This window comes from Phoca vitulina, unplaced genomic scaffold, assembly GCF_004348235.1.
Source record: "Phoca vitulina isolate PV1807 unplaced genomic scaffold, GSC_HSeal_1.0 scaffold66, whole genome shotgun sequence".
In the NCBI taxonomy this organism is placed as follows: domain Eukaryota; kingdom Metazoa; phylum Chordata; class Mammalia; order Carnivora; family Phocidae; genus Phoca; species Phoca vitulina.
In genome coordinates, this window is record NW_022589769.1 from 6,347,099 (window position 1) to 6,372,039 (window position 24,941).

At 42.6% G+C, this 24,941-nt stretch overlaps 1 protein-coding gene across 6 annotated transcripts in view; it reads left to right on the top strand.

Moving 5' to 3' along the window:
• Positions 1-24,941, top strand: part of MRTFB (myocardin related transcription factor B) — a 192,040-nt gene that overhangs the window by 102,009 nt on the left and 65,090 nt on the right. The window contains exon 1 of one of the 6 annotated variants that reach the window (XM_032392211.1): positions 526-11,340. The exons of the other annotated variants lie outside the window; for them this stretch is intronic. Coding sequence (XP_032248102.1) covers positions 11,220-11,340 — 121 coding nt within the window. The 5' untranslated portion in view covers positions 526-11,219. Of the gene's footprint in view, positions 1-525; positions 11,341-24,941 lie in introns of those variants that run through there. 6 annotated transcript variants of the gene reach the window in all.

Consider the following 24,941-nt stretch of genomic DNA (forward strand, 5'->3'; position numbering starts at 1 on the left):
TTGGTTTCGGCTCAGGTCGTGATTTCTGGGTCATGAGATTGAGCCCCATGTTGGACTCCATGCTGATCATGGAGTCTGCTTTGGGTTCTCTCTTCCTCTCCCTTTGCCCCTCCTGCTCTGCACGCCCCTCCTACTTGTTCATGCCCCTCCTGGTCATGCACATGTGTGCTCTCTCTCTCTCAATTAAATCTTAAAAAAAAAATTAAAAAAATAAAAATAAAGCTGCCGATAAAGTTCCTTCAAAAGCTAAGAATCCACCTACTATCCAACCAAGCCTTTATACAAAAAAAAAAAAAAAGGAATTCAGGGATGCCTGGGTGGCTCAGTGGGTTAAGCATCTGACTTCGGTTCAGGGCATGATCCCGGGGTCCTGGGGTTGAGCCCCAGGTCAGGCTGCTCAGTGGGGAGCCTGCTTCTCTCTCTTCCTCTGCCCTTCCCCCCAGCTCGTGCTTGCTCACTCTCTCGGGCTCTCTTTCTCTCTCTCAAATAAATAAAATCTTTAAAAAGGCAGGGGGGACTACAAACATCTACCCAAAGATTTATATATAAATGTTCATAACAAATTTATCCATAGTAGCTCAAAACTGGAAACTCCATATGTCCATCAACAGATGAATGTTTAAACAAAATGTGATCTATTCATACACTAGATTACTACTTAGTAATAGAAAGAAACCAGTTGCTGATACATGCAACACCACAGATGAATCTGAGTCATATCTCAGTGAAAGAATTCAAACAGGAAAGACTACATATTGTATGATTCCATTTAACTGAAATTCTAGGACGGGCAAACTAATCTCTAGTGATAGGAAGCAGATCAGTGATTACCTGGGGCTGGGTGTGGCAATAGGATGTACTGCAAAGGGGCAGGAAGAAACTTGCAGGAATGTTGAAAATGCTCTGTATCTCAAATGTGACCATAATTTCACAGCCCTAAGTCTCCATCAAACCTTGCCACTAATATACACTTTAAATTGATGTATCTTACTGTCTTTATACCTTAGTAATAGTGAGTTTTAAGTGTCTGTCAGAAACAACCAAAGAAATGTATCAGGTGGTTTTAGTGTATTTTAAGGAAGATGCTTATCATCCAGCCTGGATTGCTGAATGTAAGAATTTAGTCAATTAAGGAGAGGCTTGGCCATGTGAACATGATTAAAATCCCAGAACACATCTCATAGGAAATAAAAAGTTGAATGAGATCAAGTTCCAGCTTTTGAGGACTTGTAAAATCTGCTAATATGGGGATGGGATATCAGAAACGTGCAAAGTATCAGTAGTTAAAAACATCCAGTCTTTCTCAGCCAGGTTCTGTGAGAAAATGAATTCCTACCAATATGATTAGAGTGACTGTTTTCTCAATTATCCCAAGGATGACATAGCTAATGCCATTTTCGATACATAGGAGGGAAGTTAATACAGTGGACACCTTTGGGCATTAGGGCTTAATTCTCTCGAAGAACCCATTGAGAAAAGCTAGTAGCCTGAAGCCTGCTGCCTAAGTTAAAAATCTCTCTTCCCCTCCTTAAACGCTGTGTAGCTGGACAGGTTACTTCACCTCCTGGTGCCTGGGGGGAGCTGGAGACAGTAGTGGATAGAGTTCTTGAGAAGAGTGATCTGAGTGAACGTCTGTAAAGCGCTCAGCACCATGCGTGATGCTCGTGCTCAGGACACAGTCAATGACCTGTCACCGTTAGTGCCCAGCATTGGCAAGATCTCATTATCATTCCAGAAGGTTCAGTCTCCCGTGACGGGTGCCATGAGCGTTCAGACTGAGCAGAGGAAAAAGGCCTGACTCTTGGGGGGTGCTGAGCCACATCCTGGAAAGCTTCTGAAAGTTTCTGAAAGTGATTGATACTGCAGCTAGTTCCTGAAGGTTGCCTGAGTACAGTCTCCATCAGAGATGGAGAATTTCGGGCAGAAGAAAAAACTTGACTAAAGACAAGGAAAACCCAGAGCATTTTAGGGAATATTAAATAATTTGATTTAGCTGAAGTGTAAGGACCGTGTTGGGGTTAGTAATGCTGCTCAGGAAAGCAGGGGACGGAGCACTGATGGCTTTAATGCCAAGCCAAGAAATATGAGCAGAGTTAGGTAGGTAGAGGAGAGGCCGGATGAGTTTTGGTTGGTCCAATGGCATTGATTTATTTATTCAGGCAGCATTAATTCAGCAGTCATAGTGTCCTGGACATTGAGGCTGCAAAGACGAGTATGACAGCGTGGGTTGGCTTTTAGGTGCATTGTCTGGAGCTGGACCAAGCTGAGGTCTAGGCTAGCTCATCACTTGCCATTTGTTTTTGTTGTGTTGTGTTGTTTTGTTTTTTTTTTTTTTTTTTTGATCTTTGCTTTTCCGTTAAGTCAAGCAAAGACTATCTTATAAAATCATAGATGAGTCAGTCCTGAGTATAACACATAATCTTAAAATTAAGGATATCTTAACTGCAGAAGGAAAACTCACTTAGAAAGTGCCAGTTAGAAAGCAAGTGCATGATGATCCAGAGGTAGAGTTGTGTTTATATGTGCGTTGGTGGGTGTTTGGAGTTAACAGTTGGTACCAGTGCAAAGGATGAGATTAATAAGGGAGAACATTTAGAAATAGTCAGAATCTTAGGAGGAGTACAAGGGGAAATGCAAGTATCTTAGTAAGTACAAAGGATCCTAGAAAAGTATAATTAATTGATCAGTTTTGTAAGTAGGTGAGAAGGAACTACAGCCCTAAGCAAAGTGTCTGGATTCCCCTTGGCAAGAAGAAAGATTACTTCTTCACCAAAGACAGGAGATAGAATGGGCGTGGGAAGGTGGAGTAGAGCTTATGTCTGAAGACCTCAGTATTAGTAAATCTAGGGGCCCATGCTACTTGCTGAGAAAGGTAATATAGTGTGGTCTTGAGGAAAATGGGAATGATTTGAAATAGTGTCACAGTTTAGACTCAATAAGAGACAAAGGAAACATTATGGAGCATGTGTGAAGGCATGACATGATTTCATATTGGATTTGGGTAGTCATCTTGCCTCTTTTATCTCCACCTTTGTCAGGACTCCCAAGATGGCCAAGTAGGATATCCAGTCAGATGAGGTAAACAAAGGCAAATGTTTAATTTAATTGCTCAGGATAACGTTGTGGAAGCCAAGCAGCAGAGTAAATGGGTCTGCTCACTCCGTTTGAGTTGTATGATGAAGCATGTTTCACAGACTTAAGAAAGTTTAAAACAATTACTAGAAGACTTAATTTTTATTAGTCTCACATTGCTGAATCACGCACAACCATCAATGAAGTATAAACTTGTGCTTAGGAGCACTTAACTACGAAACAGAAATGCTTCTGCATATTATTTTAAAAATCTACAGAGCTCACGAAATTCCCATCAGTGTCCGTTTGCTGTGCCATGATGCATTTTTGCCCCTGTGTGACTCCTGCTGGACCGCCCCCCCCCCCCCACTGCCGCAGCGGGGCTTTAAGCGTGGGCCGCCTCGGGCCCTGTGGGCGCATTTCCCCCGCTGCCCACTCTATTCACACCGCTGCCGGCTTGGCGTACATTTTCATAAAGAACTCATCCAAGAATACATCCTTGGATTCCTGAGATGTCCCAGCATTTGTTCCACTCAGTTCTCAGACCCTGTGGCCGACAGCGTGGCCATGGTCAGTCACCTGGGGGCACTTTTTCTATTTCATTATTCCAGTGAGGTGAAAACATATCAGCAAGGTTCTCTGCATATATAGAAATTTCAAATTTAATCTAATAAATGAAATCTAAAGCAGTAGGAAGACACCAGAAGATATTAAGTGCCAAACCAAAGATCTGTGAACTGTGTCTGCACCCCAGGGTGGCCTGCAGTGGCGGCGGGGGGGGGGGGTAGGAAATGGAGAACACGTGTGTGGTTAACGTGCATTTATGTCTGCACGCATGTCTGGCCAGAGAAACCCTAACCTAGCAAACACACAGCCATGCAGGATAGCAGACGACGCAGATTGTGCCAGAAAGGAGTCCGACCAGACTTCACCATTTGGGGAGTGCGCGTCATGCTTGTTTTGCCGGGTATCTTACACGCGTCTGTTCCCTGATTTTCATAATCACAGAAAACAGCTATTGTCATATCGGTGTTGTCACCACATTTCTGCAGATGAGGCAGCCATGGCACAGAGATGTGGCTGCTTTTCCAGGATCTCGTGACTCTCACCACCGAATCACGTTGACCTCTAAAGTCGTGCTCTTTCCACAAAACCATCCTGCCTCCACGCTTTCCTAAATCCATCTGGGATGTCATCACCCCCTGAAATTAAATTATTGGTTTTTCTTAATTACATGCCTTTGAAAATCCTATGTAAATTTAGTAAAAAGGAAAAAAAAAAACCTTATAGGTTTTTGTTTTTGGTGAAAAGAATGTTGGAGTCAGAAAGCCAGGACTAAGGATACATGCTCACCACTAGGGTGACTTCAAAATACATTATTTCATATCTGAACTGCAGTTTCTTTCTTTTTTTTTTTTTTAATAAAACAAATGTCAATACATGTTTCCCATACCTCAGAGCTGCTGAGGATCAAAAGATTTTCAGGATCCACAAAAGATATGTTATATTCACTTGTGATCTAAAAATCATTATCCCAGATGGCAAACATTTGTTATTTTCTCATGGAGGGTTTCCTGCCTACAGTTCACTCTCACTCTTATTACCTTACTGTTTCTTCCTCAGCAAAACAGGACACATCGGCTTTCTCTCTTGTAGATTAAGCATTCTCAGCAGGAGCACAGATTGGTTCTTGGGGGAGAGGCAGAAAAATCACACCTTTCATGTTTAAGGCACAGATATACATACAGCACGTAAATGGACATGTAGCCAGTCTGTGGTGTTAAAATTTCGTGGAAAGTGATGAGGAAAAATTGGGTAAAGAGTCGGGCCATAGGGACGATGATGCAAAAAAGGTGGAGAAACACTCCCGCGGACAGTTTTCTTATCCCACCATCACACTGACCGTGACTTAGCAGCGTGTCTTCCCGTCTTTGCTAGGATGTGCCCCTCCCACTTTTCAGTCCTCCCTTCTGTCTGCCCTTCTCCCTTGTCTTCTGTAACTCAGAGTCCAAGGAAGACGACTCCGAAGAGACATAATCTAAGGACGTCTCTCTGTTGTAGATCTGCGTGTGTTCGCAGGGATCTAGAAAGCTTGGACGTGGAGAAAGGATTTGAAGGACTCCTTTAACGCTGACAAAATGTGTTGTGTCATGTCTTCATGACCCGTCCTGCGGCCGGGGGGCGGGGCAGACGGCCCCAGTCACTTGCGTGCAGTCAGAGCACTGTGATGGAGGGGTGCCGTCGGAAGGTGCCAGCTGTGAAACGTGCTCCTCTGCCTCCCCAGCCGTCTGCCCCATCCCACAGGAAGTTCTCCTGGCTCCCTCGGGGCACGGCTTCCACAGCACACCATGGACGGTCCCATCCCGGTCCTGGACGGCCTGGCCGAGGTGCAGCTCCCGTCCTCAGAGAGGGGAGAGCATGCCCAGCAGGGCCGACCAGAAAGATGAGCGTAAGCACGCGTTACAACCTAAGTCACCAGGCTCTTGTGCCCAGTTATGCTGCTGTACGTAATCGTCCAAATCACTGATGGTCCTTCAAAATCTTACTCTTAGAAATAACAGAAAAATGTGCCCCTTCTCCTGAAACAGCGGTTTCCATAGGGCTGATTTGTTCAACTCTTTATATCTGAAGTACTACACACTTGATACCCTGTACTTAAAAAGTAATAAAAATGAAGGACTTTTAAGATATGCTGTCTGATTTCGGAGATCACCCTTTGTCCTTTTTTTACAAAAAAAAAAGTCTTAATTACCAGGATTCTTAAATTGGGCTTAATAATTATTAAATTGTTGGGATTTACCATAACCATTTATAGTTGTCTAAAGATAGAATACTTTTATAGTGGTTTTATAATTTTAAAAGGGGGGGGGGGAATTAGGGATCAAATACGTATTTTACTAAAAATATGGTACCCATGGGGAAAACTTGAGGTGTAACGTGGATACGTCCGGTCTAGCTGCATGGCTTCTGTAACACTGGCCCAGGCCTCATGGAGGCAGCCCCGCAGTGGGCCCGCATCCGCTCGGCGGGAGGGCTACTGGAGGGCCCGGTTCAAAGTACCAAGATGCGGGAGATGAAAGGAAAAGGCATCTTCTCTCAGTCCCGTGTCAAGAATGCTACAGGAGAAGCACAGCTCAATATTTAGCAATCCGTTTCCATGCTGTTACTAATTATCGTATCCGTCCCCCTCGGATGCTTTTACGTCGGTGAAACATTGCGCAGTTGCTAATATTCTCAGGTCTCTGCTTACTGCGGTGCAGCGTCATCTCAACCGTATCTTTTTATCAGCAGCTTTGTGAGCATATATTGAGACTGCCAAGTTTTCATGTAGGTCCCTTGAGCCATGTTTGTTTCTGTTCCGATTCCCTGAAGCCTTTCCTGGATTATTCCTAGTCTCCAAGCCATAGAGTTTTTCTCACGCTTATTAAATATCTATGCTTGGAGTACTGGGAAAATTGACTTGATTTATGGAACTCTCTTTCATACGAAAACAGCTCTTTTGGGTGTGTGTACACACAAACACTGTGGAAGCAGATTTATCATAGCCCAAGTGACTTTAATCACCTATCCTTTGAAGTTCAACGTCCCTCGTGACAGCAGAGCCAGACGACACTGACGGTGATGTAGCACGTATAGTACGGAACAAGGACAGACCTACTGCAAGCAGTTCATGGGGTAACTCTGGGCTGCTTTTACTCAGAATACAAGTGCCCTTCCTCCCTTCATCCCTCATTCAATCCAAAAGACATTATGGGGGGCTGAGCAAGGCAGCTGCCCTGTGGGAGTGGGGGCAGCAATCCAGGGGAAGGCTTCGGAGCCCACTTGGGGTGAGGAGACATCTGCATAGGGTTTGGTATGGCAGTGACAGTAGTGGGATGAACAGGGTATCCACGAGTGGGGTGGCAGAGACCGTGGGAGACAAGATTCTCGCTACAGGAGAAAAGGGTTACAAATACGTGAGAGAAGCTGAGAAAGAACCTTTGGCATTGGATTGGAATTAGAGGCATCAGGGCGAACTTGTGGTTTTCAACGTATATATAAATAGAGATGTACATACTTAAATATAGATCCGCATTTACATCTGTTAATACAGAGAGCCATAAATATGTGTGTGCATGTATGTTCACACACATAAACTCACAGACATATTCCTTAACTTTCTACAGAGGAGGCCTGGGAACACTGACACCCTAATAGCAATGAGGACACCTGCTATTGAGTCCTTGGTTTCTCAGCGGAGCAGGAAAAATAAAAGATGAGCCTGGAATACCTTGTACCAGAAAGCAATCAAGTGCTCAGAGAATGGGTCACGACAATAAGAAACTGAAGCCAGCTTGAAAGGACTCCCACTGGCCAAATCTGGAATAATTTGAGCATCAAACTAAAGGGTAGGAACATGCTATCACCCATTGCATAAAATAGGAATCCATGAGTCCGTGGTGATAGAAATAGGTACCATAAACCACATAAAGGAGATTCTTCTTCTTACAGTATAGGATGTGCCACTAATAAACGTAGAAGGAATGATAGAATTTTCAAAGTCACTATTTGGTGGCCGTCCTAGTAATAAATAGTTCAGTCCCACAAATAATTCATTACAAAGAGAAAAACTAACTTTACAATGAAGAAACTTGGCCAGTACCATCTTAATCAGTTCATCAGAATAAATATTATCACTTATAGGACAAATTGGATTTGTGCACCACCTGATAGGATACAAAGAACACATCCCTGCCCCCATGGTATTCCTGCCAAAAACACTCCTGCCATAACCTGAGTCTGATCATGAAGGCACACCAGAAAACTCACGTTGAGGGCAATTCTACGAAATAACTGGCCTGTAATCTTCACAATTTACGGAAAGAAGAGTCCAGAGAGACTGAGGATCTATTCAAAAATGAAGGAACACTAAAGAGAGTTGTAATAACTCAGGGCCATACGTGATCCTGGTCTGGATCCTTTTGCCTTTAAAGATGGTGTTGGGACAATTAGTGGAACTTGAGGGGAGTCTGTGGTTTAGATGGTGATCAATTGGTGTTAATTTCCTGATATTGATGGTTATATTGGGGTTTTATAGGAAGATGTCCTTGTTTGTAGGAATTCACACCAGAGCGCTTAAGGTAAAGAGGTGTCATGTCAGAGCCTTCTCGCAGATAATTCAGGGAAAAAAAATGTTCTGTGAATTTGAAATTATTTAACATTTTTTTAAAAAGCAAACTAAATGTTTTTTCAGGCATATTCACCACTAAAGAAATTATTATTTTCTCTCAAAACTACAGAGACAAGACTAGATATAAACCCACAGCAGGACAATGTGTTTCCTTATTGAGATTTTTTATATTTATCAGATGCAAAAAATAATAAGCTTACAGAGGATCCTTAAAAGAGAACTGTTTTATTTTTTAACATACTCAACACACACGCACACAGTCGGTTAAAAAAAAAAAATAGAAGTGGCTGGTATGGCTCTGTATGTACCCAGGTTTCTAAACTTGTGGCCTAAACACAGTTGGGTGGGGTTTAAAAAGGAGCATGCTGAGCAAGAGAATATTAGGGTTTGTTGTTCTTGTTGTTCTTTTTGCAAAGTAATTAAGAATGTAGGCTCTGGAGCCAGGCCGCCTGTTGGGAATCCTGGCCACCACGTAGAAGATGGGCGACCTTTGACAAAAATAGGTCAGTTTTTCTAGGCCTCAGTTTTCTCATCTGTGAATTATGATAATGTTGAACCCCCGGGCCTGGCAGCAGGACACATGAGGTGACTCATGAAAAGCACGTAGACTGGGGCACCCTGCAAGCGCTAAATAAAGTTGGCCATTGCTGCTCTCAGGAAAAGTGGAAATGTTTTCATGAGAGCATTTTAGTATGGTTACGTTGGCCTTCCTTCTCCCTCACCAGGAGTAGAATTACCAGGAGGCCATAAAAGTCACGACCTCTGCTGTTAAAACCTGTCCCAAGATCCAACGAAAGCCTGGAGACCGAGCGTATTCTAGAGGACAGCAAGCGTTGTGCAGTAGGAGAAAGAGTCAGGCTTTGGTTAACTCAGACTGGCTAAGCTCCAGACCTGCCACGGAGAAGCTTTGTGACTGTGGTCCTGGTCTGTAAAATGGCTATAATGTACCAATAATCATCGTGGTCAGAAGGGGCTCTTGGGGGTTAAATGAGATAAACTTTGCCAAACTGCTAAAAAGGTGACTGACCTAAAGAATGTCCTCAGAAAACTATGGTTACTTTTCTTACTCCTTTAAAGATGCAGGAACAGTCAATGTAGGAGAACAGAGGCCTTGGGATCAGAAATAGTAGCAGAGCATTTGAGCGCATTTTCGAGAAGTGTGATAAGCTCAGCGCTGTTTGTTCCTGCGGGGGTGTGGACTCCCAACACTGGGCTTACATTGCTTCAGAAGGAATTTCAGTTGACAAGAGCCATGTCATGTGTTGTGTAATCCCATTCTCAAGAGACGCTGGAGACGAGTAGATGGCTATCTTTCTACAGCAGTCCGGGTTGAGTGCACACCAGCCCCAGAACCAGGGGCAAAGGACAGAATCTTCACCCAGTCCCCGTCTGTGTTTCAGTGGTGACAACAATACGGGTTTTTCTGGCTTTGACAACGTAAGCCTTTCTTTGTCCCATAGAAGGATCATGTCAGATGCACATTCAAAATGTATGTGTATATTTTCTTTTGAAGAGAAAATGTGCTTCCTTTAGAGAACATTTCATCTAAAATTACTAACTATTGGGCAGTGATTGAGGACTTCTTTAGAATTTTGAGTATTATGAAAACAAGTTTTCCAATTGCAGCTTCTCCTGCTTGAATTCGTTTACTTAATCATGCAACATGTATTTATTGAAAACTAATATTCCAGGCACCCTGCTAAGATGTTGGTTATAAAAAAGTGAACAAAACATATCCCTCATGGAAGAGGATTCCATCTACTGCTCTTACAACCTCTCATGGCTTTTCTGGGAACCCTTTGCAAAGGAGCATACTTTGAACCTTTCTTTTCTTTTTTTTTTTTTAATCAGCTGCTTTTTGGCTGTAGCTGCGGGTAGATATATATTTGATGTGTCTGAAAACAGGCTTGTCTCCACATTTGCCTGGCGTTTGCCATACCTAGAGATTTCCTCCCAGCAGCATCCCTCATGTTCAGTGGACAGCAGTCCGTGGCTTGCAGGAGACGTGCCCGATGTCGCTAGCTCACGTGAAATTAAGCTTGGGCTGGTCGCCGGCTGAATCGGCTCTGAAATCGAGGCTCTCTTGCCATCTCTGCTTTTGAGTACATGGGAGGAGATTTTTCCTGAGCACAATCATGGCGATGTTAAGTCTGTCAGCCGACTAGTGGCACAGAGGGAAACAGCAGCTCAGGTCTGAATTGGTGACGGCAGAAAGCTGCAATTGCAGTACGTGTCCCTGTTACAAAAAGCGCTGGCTCTGCCAGGAAGAGCCGGACGCCACAAAAGAACTTTGGGAGTTCGGTGCCTCTGTCGTTAGGCAGTTACTCTGGTAGCGTGTTTATTCGGCGCGGTCCCTCTGCTGAGAGAAGACCCGCTTCCTTCCGATGCCCTAGACTGCCGTTTGTTTAGCTGGAGAACTTAATGAGTAATGAATGTGCTCGTCTGGCTGATAGAAAGTATTTCCACAGCCTGCGGCTGTGTTTATAGAGAGCCGGAGAGAGACCACAGGCAGCAATTTGTCTTCTTAGGTATCAGCAAAGTCTTCTCTTTTAACAACTACAGGATTTATTTTTAACTGCTTGACTCAGTGTTTGTCAGATGATTCGGACCATCAAACTGCAGATGGAAGTACCCAGCGCGCGGGGGAAGCTGGAATGGCAAGGGGAAGGGGGCTGGCTGGGAAAAGGGGTGGGATTTCAGCATCGTGCCTCCGGGGCTCTGCCTCCCAATGTGGGAGAGAGTTTAGGGCTTCCAGCGGCATGAGTGTATTTGCAGGTCAGGCTGGGAACTAAAGGGGAATGGCTGCCTTCAGCTGCTTAAAGACATAATTGCCCAGTGATTGGGGTCTTGTGAGGAGGAACCCAGGACCGAGGATCCAGGGACCGGGGACCAGAGTGTGCTGAGCGCTGGTCTCTGCTGCGCGGCAGATTGCGCTTTGCTCCTGCTTGATGCTGCCTGTCTCCAGAAGCCTCTCACCATGATCGATAGCTCCAAGAAGCAGCAACAGGGCTTCCCAGAGATTTTAACTGCTGGGGATTTCGAACCATTAAAAGAAAAGGAATGCCTTGAGGGGAGCAACCAGAAAAGTCTCAAGGAAGGTCAGTCTGTCTGTGGACAGGGGCAAAACTGCCGAATCTGTGTTCCCGTCAGCCAGGCTGAGCATGTCTGTCTGCTTACCATGCCGTGTGTCTGCTCTCTCTGTTCACTCGTGTCCCTCACACATTCTAAGTTCTTTGAAATGAAAGCCGAATGCTGCTCTCGGTGGCTCTTTCTAGCGGTTCATTAACTGATAGAACTCTAGGGATTTTGCAATAATTAATACAGCAAGGGGACTTAGGAGGCCAGTCCTCATTTCAGGACTGAAATCTTTCCAGGTTCATTTTGTGTATTCTCTCATTCTTTCCTCTTTTTTTTTTTTTTTTTTTTGCCCCGACCCCCCCACCCCCACCCCTTAAGGAGAGGCCACTTCCTTTTCAATATCATTCAGAACACTGTTTGCTTTAGGTTTACAAACACATAATTCCAGGAAAATTATTTTTTTTCCAAATGACACGTTTATGGGTTTTATTGTTTAAAACCAGGAAGGTAGCTAGTGCTTTCTTAATTATATCTTTAAATGGTTGGTTTAATTGGTTGTAATGCACATTGCATCGTTTTGTTTTGTTTTGTTTTTAAAAACACATTGCATGGTTTTGTGGTCTTTTAACAAGGCAAAAAATAAACTTAAGAATATTGTCCATTACTGTCAGTGGCCACTGCACAGTACCTCACTGACTGATTCGAGAAAATGGCCAAAGGTATGAGCTTTGCTGGCCCCTGTCCTAGCATATACTGAAGAGTGGCCAGACCAGTGCAAGTCGTGCTTTACTGTAGCAGCTGGAGATCAAGGGCCGTGGTTTCAGAAATTCGGGACCTACGGAGATTAAGTTTTTCCTGAATTTGAGATAATGAAGGTCACCCCTCTCAATACTTGTTTATTTTCTAGGGTTCCTTGGGAGGGAAAAAAAAAAAAAAACCCACAGTAACCTCTTTTCATTTTATCTGCTTTCAGCTCCTGCCATCAGCCGCCCCTCACCTCTCCACTCGCCCTTGCTCATCTTAGAGACCCAGAGAATAAATGTAGACTTATCTGCCTAAGTAGCAGGTTGAGCTTCTTCCAAAAGGATATTGCTTTTTTTTGCTCAGACATTTAGAATATGAGAATGTGATGATAGAGATTGTTACAGATTTGAAAGATAAGAAGAAGAAACAATAGTTGGACTTTTTAGAGTATACTTTTGGGTATGGGTAGAAAAAACATCCAGATCCAAACAAACGACACACAATGAAGTATAAATAGCTGTTGCCAGGAACCAAACAATGGGGTCGTCTCTGCTTGCGCACAGCAACCTTTACTGTAGATTCTTATAAAATCAATACCAGTGGAGCTTTTAAGACACATTCTGGAGATTCACTGAGGGAACTTAAAGTTTTTAAATCATTAACTTAAAAAAAATAGTTAAGAATTATCTAAGCATCATTTAAGTCACTTCCGGGTGTTAAACTGTCGTTCATACCTTACATTTGAAACAGTGTTTGTGCTAGTGGAACACTGAGAACGTGGAGGGAAATAGAGTCGTCACGAGCGCAGAGCAGGATAAGGAGCATGGAAGCAAGGATTAGAAATATGAAAGCAGGGTAGAAGCATTACCAACAAGCACAGCAGAGCAGGGTCGACACAATTACGTAACGTAGGGGTTGTTTCCCTAACCATGTGACCGTGCCTTCCATTTATACTTGTGTCATAGTGTAGTGTCAAAAGGGCAAGACCATGGGCTCTCAAGTGAGATATACTTGGGATCGGGTCCCGGGCGCACCATTCTGGAGCTCTGTGACCCTGGACAGGTTCACTGCTCCGAGCCTTAATCTCCTCATTTGTGCAATGAGAAGCAACACATACTTCATGCTGTTTTCATGAGCTGCCCTATTTGATGCCACTCTGTCATCCCTCTGCTTGTCTTTTTTTTTCAGCCCTTTGTTACTTTTTCCTTCTATTTAAATTTTCATTTTTAAAATTCCCTATATATTTACAGCATAGAGAAATATTTTATATGTTACTGTCTTATAAATTCATACCTAGGGGCACCTGGGTGGTTGATTCGGTTAAGCGTCTGCCTTCGGCTCAGGTCATGATCTCAGGGTCCTGGGATCCAGCCCTGCATCGGGCTCCCTGCTCAGTGGGGAGTCTGCTTCTCCCTCTCCCTCTGGCCACCCCCCACCCTGGCTCAGGCGCTCACACTCTTGTCTCTCTCTTTCTCAAATAAATAAATACAATCTTTAAATAAATAAATAAATTCATACGTATAAAGAGTTAAGGAGGGAGAACTTTCATATTTTGAAACACTCCACAGAAATGGTTGGATAAAACCGATCTATCTCACCGCAGTAGCACTGACGAGGGTTTTGCTTTATGTACCTCCACAGATTGTATTTCTACCCATTTCTGCTAGAGATAGGGCTGAGGGGAAAACCAACAAAAAACCCCATAGAGATCAAGGATGATCTGTTACCTCCATGTTAGTGATGCTGAAAGAGCTATTAGACCTGGGTTTGATCAGGACAGAAAAAAACAGGAGAAATTTTTGCAGAAAGCACTTTTTTTATTTGAAGTGGCATAAAAATAACGTGATTCCTGTGCAAGATGGGACTCCTGTAATTAAGTGTGTCACCGTCACTGCCTGCCAATGAGTTGCAGTGGTCAGCGTAGCAGACTCACAGAACACAACGTTGGGATTGGGGACAGTCCGCCCTGAAGCTTCGTCTGCTTTTAGGCCTCAAACCGTATGTTAGTTGTATTAACCCATGAAAGTTGATGGATAAAGCAGCTGTTGTTGAAACAGTAAAACACCCTAGAGTCTGATTAGATCCTATGCTGTTTGTCCAAAGAGACATATATACCAGTGATTATTAGTGTCCGATGGTTGATGCTTTGTGTGTTGAGGGACGCCAAAAATATTCATTATATTTCACATCAGTAGTGTTTAGTTCTCCACTCCTTTTTGGCAACGTTGGTTTTGGTTTTGGTTTGTTTGAAAGAACAGCCCCGGGGATTTTTTTTTTAATATCAAGAACGTAAGTTTCCAGGTAGTGAAGGAAGGCTAAAGTTAGGTCCATTTAGTTCTGACCACTTGGACACGGCTTGGTCTCTCTGGGGTTTCTGACGTGTGTCTACTGTAAGGGTTGGCAGTCCAGTCTGCTGCTCAAGTAGGTGCTCTGTTTCTTACTATTACTGGGATATTTCAGAATTCCTGTTACTGTTGACAGTACTAGTTAGCCAGAATTATTATTAGGGGGAAAAGCAGACTTTATTAGCCAATAATCATAGGCTTCAGGAGTGTCTGTGGCACCTTAACAAGAAAATTTAGTAATACCTATTCAAAATTTAAGAAGAAAATGTTCCAAGTGTCAGTGGCCTCTGAATAGTTGTCATCCCATACCAAAGAATTGTTTGGATAACAAAGCCTATTACCTCACAGTTTTGTCAATGCTTATATAAACTTTCTGGTAAATACCAATCCACGTGTGTAGTGGGAAAATTTAATTATTAGCTGCTTTAGGTGAAGATAGCAATGAAAACCATGAATTCTACGGATCAAATTCAAGATAGAGAATTCTCTTTAGACTAATTTTCTGTGTCAAAGCAGCAATAGGGAATCTCAACTTTTGGCTTGTCCACAAAAGAAATGGAACGTTTTCTAATTATGTGCAACATGGATGAGATCTAAATTTAATTTCTGGTTCTAGAACTAAAGATGGATATTAGAGATCACTGACTTGACAACTGAAGAATTAACAATTACAAATTTTGAGGGAAAATCAAATAAATTGAGGTGATTTAATTCAGATAAGTGGTTTAATCGGAGTCATTATTAAGATAATGAATCATAACACCAGTGCTAGTTATAATTAAAGAGGAAAACGGTTGTTCAGTTTACAGAGCTCTCTCATGGTGAGAATAAAAACCCTAGAAAGAAAACTGGGCTGTGTATTACTTTACTTTGACTAAAACTGACTGCTCTAACAAATAACCCCAAAACTCAGTGTTTTAACCAAAGTGCATTTCTTGCTCAGTCCAAAGTGGGTCAGACTGCTACCCTAGTCAGCTGTCCTCCAAGAAGTGACTTGGGGAATCTGGACTTCTCATTGTGTTGCTTAACCCATGGGTGTGGGGTGGGGGGAAAGAGTTACAGACTTGGGGGGCCACATTCCCACTTCTGTCCCCGGCTGGTAAATAATAGTTGAGATAAAGTATATGCAAGTTTCTGGTAGACTGCATAGTAAACAGTGGAGTAGACGTGGTGTGCTGGGACATGGCTGTAGTAGGTCTTTTTACGAAAAAGGTGCACATTTGTCTACAATCTTCTGAGCAAGCCAATCTGGGGAAAAACAGATTAAACAAATACCTTTACCAAAGCACCCAAACTTTTCTAAATGTTGGAAATGATCTCATACATACTCTACCTGCACTGTCCATTAGCCACGGATGGCTGTTTTTTTTTTAAAGGCTTGTCAATTTTTTAACATTTTTCTTTATTTATTTATTCATAAGTGACAGAGAGAGAGAGAGGCAGAGGGAGAAGCAGGCTTCCCGCAGAGCAAGGAGCCCGATGCGGGACTCGATCCCAGGACCCTGGGATCATGATCTGAGCCAAAGGCAGACGCTTAACCAACTGAGCCACCCAGCCGCCCACGCATGGCTATTTAAATGTGAATTTAAAATAATTAAAATGAAATAAAATTTTTTAAATTCAGCTGCTTCATCACATTAGGCACACATGGTTAGTGCCTGCCATACTGAACAGCGCAGATTATAAAAAACTTCCGTCAGTGTGGAAAGTTCTGTGAAAGACAGTGCTGCTCTACCCTTCCCCCTCCATGCCTCTGCCCACTACGTTCCTCTCACCGCAGCTTTGCAGGTTCAAAGTCGCTGAAAACCCAATCCCAATGCCATTTCCTGAAGAAAGTCACTGGACCCTATCAGCTAAAAATAATTTCTTCTCCCCTGTATATTCCCGATAACTCGATCTGCACCCCTTCATGGCATTTTACCTTTTGCCACTGTGATATGTGTATCTGTATTGCCTTCACTATTAGACCGTAGTGATTTGGGGGGATAGAATCCTTGTTTGGATCATTTTTGTACCTCACCCCCAGTGTCCTGCATCTCATAGACACATTATTATTATGTAACAGGGTAAAGAGTATTATCCCCCACCCTGCCTTCTTTAACGGTATAATTTGAACTCTTCCCTTCAGATACAATTTATAATTCAGTTATAAACTAATGACCCCGTGTGATACGTTGGTGCCTTAAGGCACTGTGAAGGTGCATGAAATCATTCATCAGTGCACAGAATGACCCCTAGATCATTACTGGATTACTAGCATTGTTATTTATGGTCTGATTTTTGCCAAAATCTGGCCACTCTCCCTTTTCTGATATGCTGCTTCTAAGCTTCTGTGAAGTAAGCAACAAATTAACAAAATGTAATAGGGAGCTCTTGATTGTATTGTTGACTCAACTAAAATACATTTATTGAGCCATGGTGGGGGAAAGGGACAAATGGGCGGTTGAAATAAAGAATGCGACAAAGCCTTCTCTGAGCAAAGCACATGAATTTTGCAACATCTATTTTGATTTCTCTGGGAATTTCTTGTTTCTTTGTTTTCTGTCAGTGTTCTACAAAATTGAAAGTATTGTACGGTGAGATGTCACTAAATTAACATTTTTTTAAAATAACTTTGAAGAGTATGATATAGTCCTTTTAATGAATTCAGATAAAATATAGGTATGAAGGAAAAGCAAAAGATCCCTCTTCCCAGGCATGATTCAGTGTTTTGTTTTGTTTTTTTAAATGGGTGCATGCCCTTTTTGAGATGAAGTTCTATAATTTAATTTTTTTATTAGAAATAATTTCATTTTGCAGAAATTTGAGTGTTTGTACTCAGGGTCATGCCAGCATACAAAGAGCTCACAGCCTAAAAAGTGAGAAACTAAATGATAACATAGGAGTGAAAACGTGCACACGTAACAGAGAGCACAGAAGAAACCCATGTGTGCTTTGGTCCAGATGAGGGAGGTTGACACCTGTGCAGGCCAGCCCTCTCTCGTGTGCTCTAGACCTGCACAGCCCTCTCCTGTGGCTCCAGTGGGCCTCTTCTTCCCAGGAAACATACTCCTCCAGTTTCCTGTCATCTTTAAGGGCACCTCTGTTCACCCACTCATGCTGGGAACCTGAATGGGACTGATCTGTGACACTGTCGCTGACCTCCTCATAACCTGCTACCAGGTCCTGTCACCAGATCTGTCAGTTCGACCTCAGAAATCTTTCTCTCACCCACAGCACTTATTTCACCATGGCCACCACCCTTGCCTGGGTCCCCTTCCTCAAATACAGGGGTCTTCACTCAAGTGGACGTACAGCTGCCTCCCAGTCTCTCCCCACCCACCCAGACCCCTCCATGGAGGGAGGCTGTGCCCCTGTGTCCCGAAGCAGGTCGCATTTCTACATCCCTCCATCACTCTTCTCTCCCAGCATGCCCCTCCCTCCCCACCCCGCCCTAGTCCATTGGCCTGAAGGGCCACAACTCATGCCTTCCTCTGCACCATCATGTAGAGTCGCTGTAATACGAGGACAGCACACAGGTTAGGCCACTTCTCAGTTGTCTTCTTGTGTTGGTGGGCAGATTGCTGTGCGTGTGTGTGTACGTAGGTAACTAGGTAGGTGAATGCGTGTGTGTGTGTCAGTCCCATCCCTGAATCCACACAGTGGGCAGAAAAGCCAAGCTATTGAGCCAGGATCAAGGGACCTCAAAAGAGGAGCACAAGCTGATGGAGGTAAATAATATTCCACAGTTTTCCTGTTTCACTGTCAATTACCCTTTTATTCAGAGAGCCAGCCTTGGGCATTTACGTTGAGATATTTCAGGGTCGTTTATGCCACGTACATCTTCCCATCTTAGAGGAAGTAGGAAAGAGCTTTTACCTGTCAGCACCTCTACGTAGAGCTGCACACTGAAATTCTGATGTGGTGGTGGAATATAGAATTTCTGATTGCCCCCAACATAAGAAAAATATTATCTTCTCTTGGAGCCATAGAGGGTAAGAAATCTAGAAGTTTGGGTGTAGAGCCCGCATAGTCCTGCAGGTTAAAAATCAGTTGTCTCAAAGAAACAAATCAAGTACTGTTTTAACCTCTTTATGTTGCTGGTGATGAGGCAGTTAAGTGGATGATTTTGCTTTTGAAGTGCCTGTTATTTGTGTTATACTTCCTTTTATGCCACTGTGTACTTGATTTCCATCACTTTTTAACCAAACGAGATGTTTAAAATTCGTATATGTCAAATATCCTTCTGTAAGTCTGCCACAAACTAATGTCATCCCTGCCGATCTGTATCTGGCCCCTGGCTTGACATCACGTTGTCATACCACGAGAAGCATACTTTAAATTCATTCCAACTTTTGACAAAAAGGAGAAGGGAATTTGTGTGAAGGTATGATCAGTTTAAAGAAATATGCCCCATTTTTAGCAGTCTGTTTCCATGGTAACAGAAGCTGCAGCCAACCATGGAATTATCAAAGTGCCTGTAAATTTCCAAGGCTGAGTGTTGAAAACATTGTTTTCCTGACCTCATGCCGCAGATTAATTCAGGAAAGCTATAGTATGTGAGCCCGGACCATTAGCATTCTCGTTTTGACTTCATTTTTAACTCCTAATAGAGGGTGGATGGTGCCTTTCAGACCATGACCTCCTTGCCAGGAAGTTTAGAATTCCAGAGTTTATACCACCTGCCTCTTCCCACGTCCCCCAGCCCAGTGGATTCATAAGGATACAGTAGGTTTTCTGACATTGGAAAGAAAGGCAGTATTTCCTGTGTGGTCTAAGCCCTAACTTTTTCAAACACGAATTTGTGGGTTTTTTAGTTAACTTGATGTTGTCTCTCTTTCTTAAATGGAGAATAATCATAACATAAAAATTCCCGATCAAAATGCTGTTTGCTCTTGGTCCCGTCCGAGGTGGGGATTTATGTGCTCACTGTGTGGCTCGCTTCCGCTCCAGAAAGGAAGTGCTAGTAATGGAAGCTTGCTTCATCCGCACAGATAGCTTGGCTCTTACAAGACAAACCACAATTTTACTTGAGGCCTCTTTGTGTTCTATTTTGTAGAATCACTTAAAGGAGAACCTTATTTTATAATTGGCAGATTCGACCCCTGGAAATATAACCAGAGGCCTGTGATCTTTGGTTGCTATTCTTTATCATGTGTGAGAGTACTTAAGTGCTTTTTCTCTTCTTTAATGCATCATGAATTTTACATTAATTATGAGTGGAGATGAAAAACAAATTAGCGTCTGCCAGTTTTTGATGGTTTTCTTTACTCCTTTGCCCTTCACCTTCCCTTATTAATCTTCTTATACCCTTTAAAGCAATATAATTAGACTTTGTCTTCTGTTCTACCACTGACATTAATTCAAAAATACCCTAAGCCTCAAATTCCTGCAACAAAGTGAAAGTCTTGGTTCTGCCCATGATAAGCACTTGCCCATAGAAAATTCTTCCATTGATTTATTCTTAAATTTGACACAATATTCTCTTTCCTTAGAAAATATAACTCTGTTATATACTGTAAGTATACCACACAAAATTAAGTAAAGCATGTTTATTGAAATCTCTATATTATGAGCATTGTAGAAGGTGCTAGAATATAGGGATGTCATCTAAAAGGGGAAATAGAGGCGAAAACAACCCCAACAAAACCTAGAGTTCACCGTGACAGGGAATATAAGATGTGGCTGTTGCGCTAGTTACCACACCACTGAAAAATACGTCGCCATTAGTGGTTCATGGAATTGTGGTGGTGGAGGGCTAGCGAGGGGTGGGCGAGAAATGAGAAATTTGATTACTGAGCTACTAGTTTCTTAAAGTCTGTTGTTCTGCTAGCTTGTTTTTTTTTTTTTTAACTGAGGTAAAATTGGCATAACCTAAAATTAGCCATTTTAAAAGTGAACAATTCAGAGGCATTTAGTATATTCACCGTGTTGTTCAAACACACCTCTAGTTCCAAAATATTTTCATCACCCCAAAGAAAACCCTGTGTCCGTTAAGCAGTTATTCCCATGCCCCCCGTCTCCATCCCCAGTTCCTGCTTGCCACCAGTCTGAACTCTGTCTCTACATTTACTAATTCTGGATATTTTACATACATGGGACCATCTGTCGTGTGGCCTTTGGATCTGGCGTCTTTCACGGAGGGTAATGTTTTCCAGGTTCATCCGTGTTGTGGTAGGTGTCAATGCCACATTCCTCTTGATAGCTGAGTAACATTCCATCGTGTGGACAGGCCACAGCGTTTCCCATTCATTCACTGCAGACACTTGGAGTTCCCAACTCCTGGTGACTGGGAATAGCGCCGCTGTGCACACGTGTGTGTGTGTGTGTGCGTGTGCGGGTGTGAATGTGAGCCCCCGTTTTCCATTCTTTTCAGTTCACCTAGAAGTGGAATTGCCAGGCTGCGACTCTTCTTCGCTAAAACTTTGTATAATGAGCTTTAGGAAGAACTGCCAAATGTTCTAAATTTGTATCTTGTGGGTCTTTTCTCTGATCAAAATGATAAAGTTCAGAGCCAGTGAGTGACTTGCCAGTTTCCTGACTGACTTCTGTCCCCCAAGCTGTTGCCATTATTAATTGGAGCATTTCAGTAACAAATAACTTTCTCTTTCCAACTTGCTCTTCGCAGTCTGCAGGGATTATTTCGAACCTCCTTCTTCACTGGCCTCACACTAACTTTTCCTTCATTCCTCTCCCTTTCAGCAAGTCGCCTTGCTTCCTCCTCCTCTGAGATCTGAGAAAATAACAGCCATCATTGGGAAATCCCTGGATATCCCAGACCAAATCTAGATACCTAGCTTTACCCAATCGTCTTTACCCTCCTGTTGTCATAGAGGAAATGTGTCTTCACAAAAGCTGTCTTTGTGTGCTTGGAATCCTCTTCCCTTCAGGGAACCTGCTGTCTGTTCCTCTCCTGTGCGGCTCATTCATAGTCATTCATTCCCGTCCCCCCCTCCACCCCCCCACTGCCCCCACCCCACCCCCACCCCCACCCCCGTTGATCTTCGTCAGTTATAAACTGGCTTGGGTGTGTTCCAGCTTGAAATTCCACACATCTCAAGCATTTCGCCTTCTCTCCTACCCTTCAGGGCAACATCTTGAAAACATTACTTCCAGTCACTTCATTCACACCCATGCCCCTCCTTTACTCCGTAACCTCCTCTGGTCTGACTTCCATCCATCACTCCAAGCAGTAGCTCCTCGTGCACTAAAACCGCAGTTGGTCATGACCCTCTTCTAGAAACACTTCTACACACACTCTCCAGGCTCCTCTTCCTTCATAGACCACTTTGACCTCCTTTGCTGGATCTTCATCCCCTAACTGACCCATATGTGGGCTTGTCATTGTTAACTTTCCTAGAAGCCGAGTCTGTGGCTTCTTTTGCCTTCCCTTTCTATATTCTCTACCTCGGGGAACTCTCATGGTTTGACGACTTTCAAATTTCAATCTCCTGCCAAGATCTACCTTCTGAAACCTGGACCCACAGAGCCAACTGTCACTTTGACATCTCTGCTTCCAGTTCACACATGTCCAAGACTGAGCTCCCGAATGGACAACTTGTGCTCTTCATCTCAGTAAATGGTCTGCCCAGGTGCTTAACCCAGAAACCCAGGTGTCATCTTTCTTGTCTCTTTCTCCTCAAAACACAACATCCAGTCTCTTACCACATACTGTTGATTTTATTCTAAATATATCTTAAATCTGTCTGTTACATCTCTCAGCTGTGTTGAAGGGGAAAAAAATGAAATGTCTTGTGCTTAAGTCTTCTACCCAGGAACATCAGAAAAATTCTACCTAGTTTAAAAATAAACAGGAGGTTTGCAAGGGAAAGCTTAAGAGGGTCTTCTGACAACCACTGTAAATGTCTCCCCATTCAGTCAAAAACCTGCCCATCACCCTCACTAATGCTTTTGATATCTTTTGGTCCCTCACTGCTTATTACTTATATCAAATTTCACCATTATTTTGGCACAATATTTGCCATTAGTCTTGGGTGAATGGAAGTGATCTTTGTTTTTGAATTTAAAGTTACCTTAAAACATGATGTACATTGTGGGAAAGGGACGAACAAAAGGGTACTCCCCCACCTCCTAAGTGGGAATATGGATTGTTGAAATCATTTGGATTGCAAAGTGCCCCTATCAGAATTTTAAATGCATGTTCCATTATCATACATTTTACGTATATAATCATCATCATCATGGGAAGGATACCAAAAAATGAATGAGGACAATCAATGCAGCACTGTTTATAATAGCAAAAAATCTGAAAACTTACATGTATACGATGATACACATCCATATGTTAGATACAGCCAGTAAGAAGAATGAGCTAGATATTGTGGGGTTTTTTCAAACAAATCACCAACCTACATGAAGATCCTACCCCGTGTATCTCCTCTGTATATTTTATATTTAATATTGCTGGAATATTCACAAAACACCCTCTGGGGCCATAAAAGTTTCACAGTGGTTACCTTTGTGGAGAAGAACGAGAGGTGTGGAGAGGGATAGACTGACTTTCACTTTTCTTTTTAATGACTTTTTTATGTGTGTGTGTCACTTTTATTTCAACAAATAAATAGAAAAAAATTCTCATAAAACGTGGATTTTTAATAGAGGTATTGGTGGTATAGTGGTATGTTTCTGAGACCCAGGCCCAGAAGGAAACCCCCAGGATGTGGCTCCTTACCCTCCAGCTACAAAAACCCATCCACAGCAAAGAGCTATAAGCATGTGAATCTTTGTGGAATTAAATTTTCTTAATCCTGCTGATGGTAGGGGAGGACTGCATGTATGGGGGCTGGGGCGTATGTGGGAAATCTGTACTTCCCTCTCAGTTTTGCTATAAACCTGAAACTGCTTTAAGAAACAATAAAGTCTTTAATAACATCCTTATGGGGGTGCCTGGGTGGCTCAGTGTCTGCCTTGAGCGTCTGCCTTCAGCTCAGGTCATGATCCCAGGGTCCTGGGATCAAGCCCCACATCGGGCTCCCTGCTCGGCGGGAAGCCTGCTTCTCCCCCTCCTACTCCCCCTGCTTGTGTTCCCTCTCTCGCTGTGTCTCTCTCTGTCAAATAAATTAAAATCTAAATAAATAAATAAATAAGTAAATAAATAAAAAACATCCTTATGGTTTTATATTTGAAAAAAAAAACAGTGGTCACTTTTACCAAGTATCTGAAGTAATGGTGGTCATAGTAACAGTATTAATAACCACCACCACCACCTTTTTAAACATTTATTTTTAAGGAAGAGGAAAAGTTCATCGGTCTTTTGCTCTCTGAATATAAATTTTTTCAAGACTTCAAATTTTTGGCCTTACCTGGACTAAGCAAATGCAGGTGTAAATTTTACCGCTAAACTGCTGCTTTGATAAACCACTGCAACCCGGATTGAATGGGGCCCTCAGACTTCATTGTCCTAAGATGTTACATAGGGGCCCGTTACTCCCTCCCGTATCTGTTCAAAAGATAATATGATGATAACATTGTCTTGTATTTATAGGATTAGGCCCCTAATTTAATGCAGATTAAACAGTACATAATCAATTTTTGCCAAGTCCAATCACTTTATTCTTTTTACTCAAACATCTGTTTGAAAAAAATGAAATTTAAAAACAGAAACCGGGGCCTGTTTTTTTGCCTAGTACTGCCTTCAGAGTCAATACAGAATCAATTCCAGAGTATTCTTTGGTTTTCCATCGTTGCTTTTGCCCCTGGTTTACCCGGCCTTCACTTGACTGCTCAGGATCTTGGGGTTTTTTTCACCCCTCACGATTCTGCATTCTATTCTGCCCGATGTCCTGCAATGAAATAATATGCATTGAGTCCTCTAACTTGCAGACAGCTGCTCATCTCCCCTCCCCTTCTTAACCTACCCTCCTTCATACCCCATAACTGAAACTAGCTATTTATAAAGAATTTCCAAGACCATGGCTGACTGCCACACCGCTTCCCAGAATGGGTCATTTCTGCCTTGTTTTTATAGTATACAGTCCTCAGATGTCCCCTTGCAAACCCTTTGCACCAAAACTGTGCTTTGCTTTGGCTTGTTCCACTCATGCTAAACTGCCGCATATTATTAAAATGCTGCATAATGTGGGGTTTTTTTTCTTTAGAGTGAAAAAGCACTTTAATTATGTCATATTGTAGAAGCATTTCAAATATTCTACATAAAAAACAAAAGAGAAAGTACATATAACCTTGGTTCAAAAAGCAGCTGAAAATTTTGAGGTAGGGTATAAGTATTATATGAAAGACATTATTGCCTTTTAAGGTTTTTTTCTATAGGAAACTAATCCTGAAATTTTGTTCTAAAGGCAGTTTAATCCATTTAAGAAGTGGGGGAAAGGAACTAAAAGAAAATACTCTCTAATGTGTAAACTATTTGTGATTCTGAAAAGAGGGACATTTCCTCTTTAACATTAGATAATCTACCCTTCATTCTCAAATTTTTATATTTCTTATCTAGAAAAAGAGCAAGTTGTAAACACTTCTGTTGACCCAGTATTGTTTTTATCTGTTGTAGCAAAGAATAACATGAAGTAGAATTT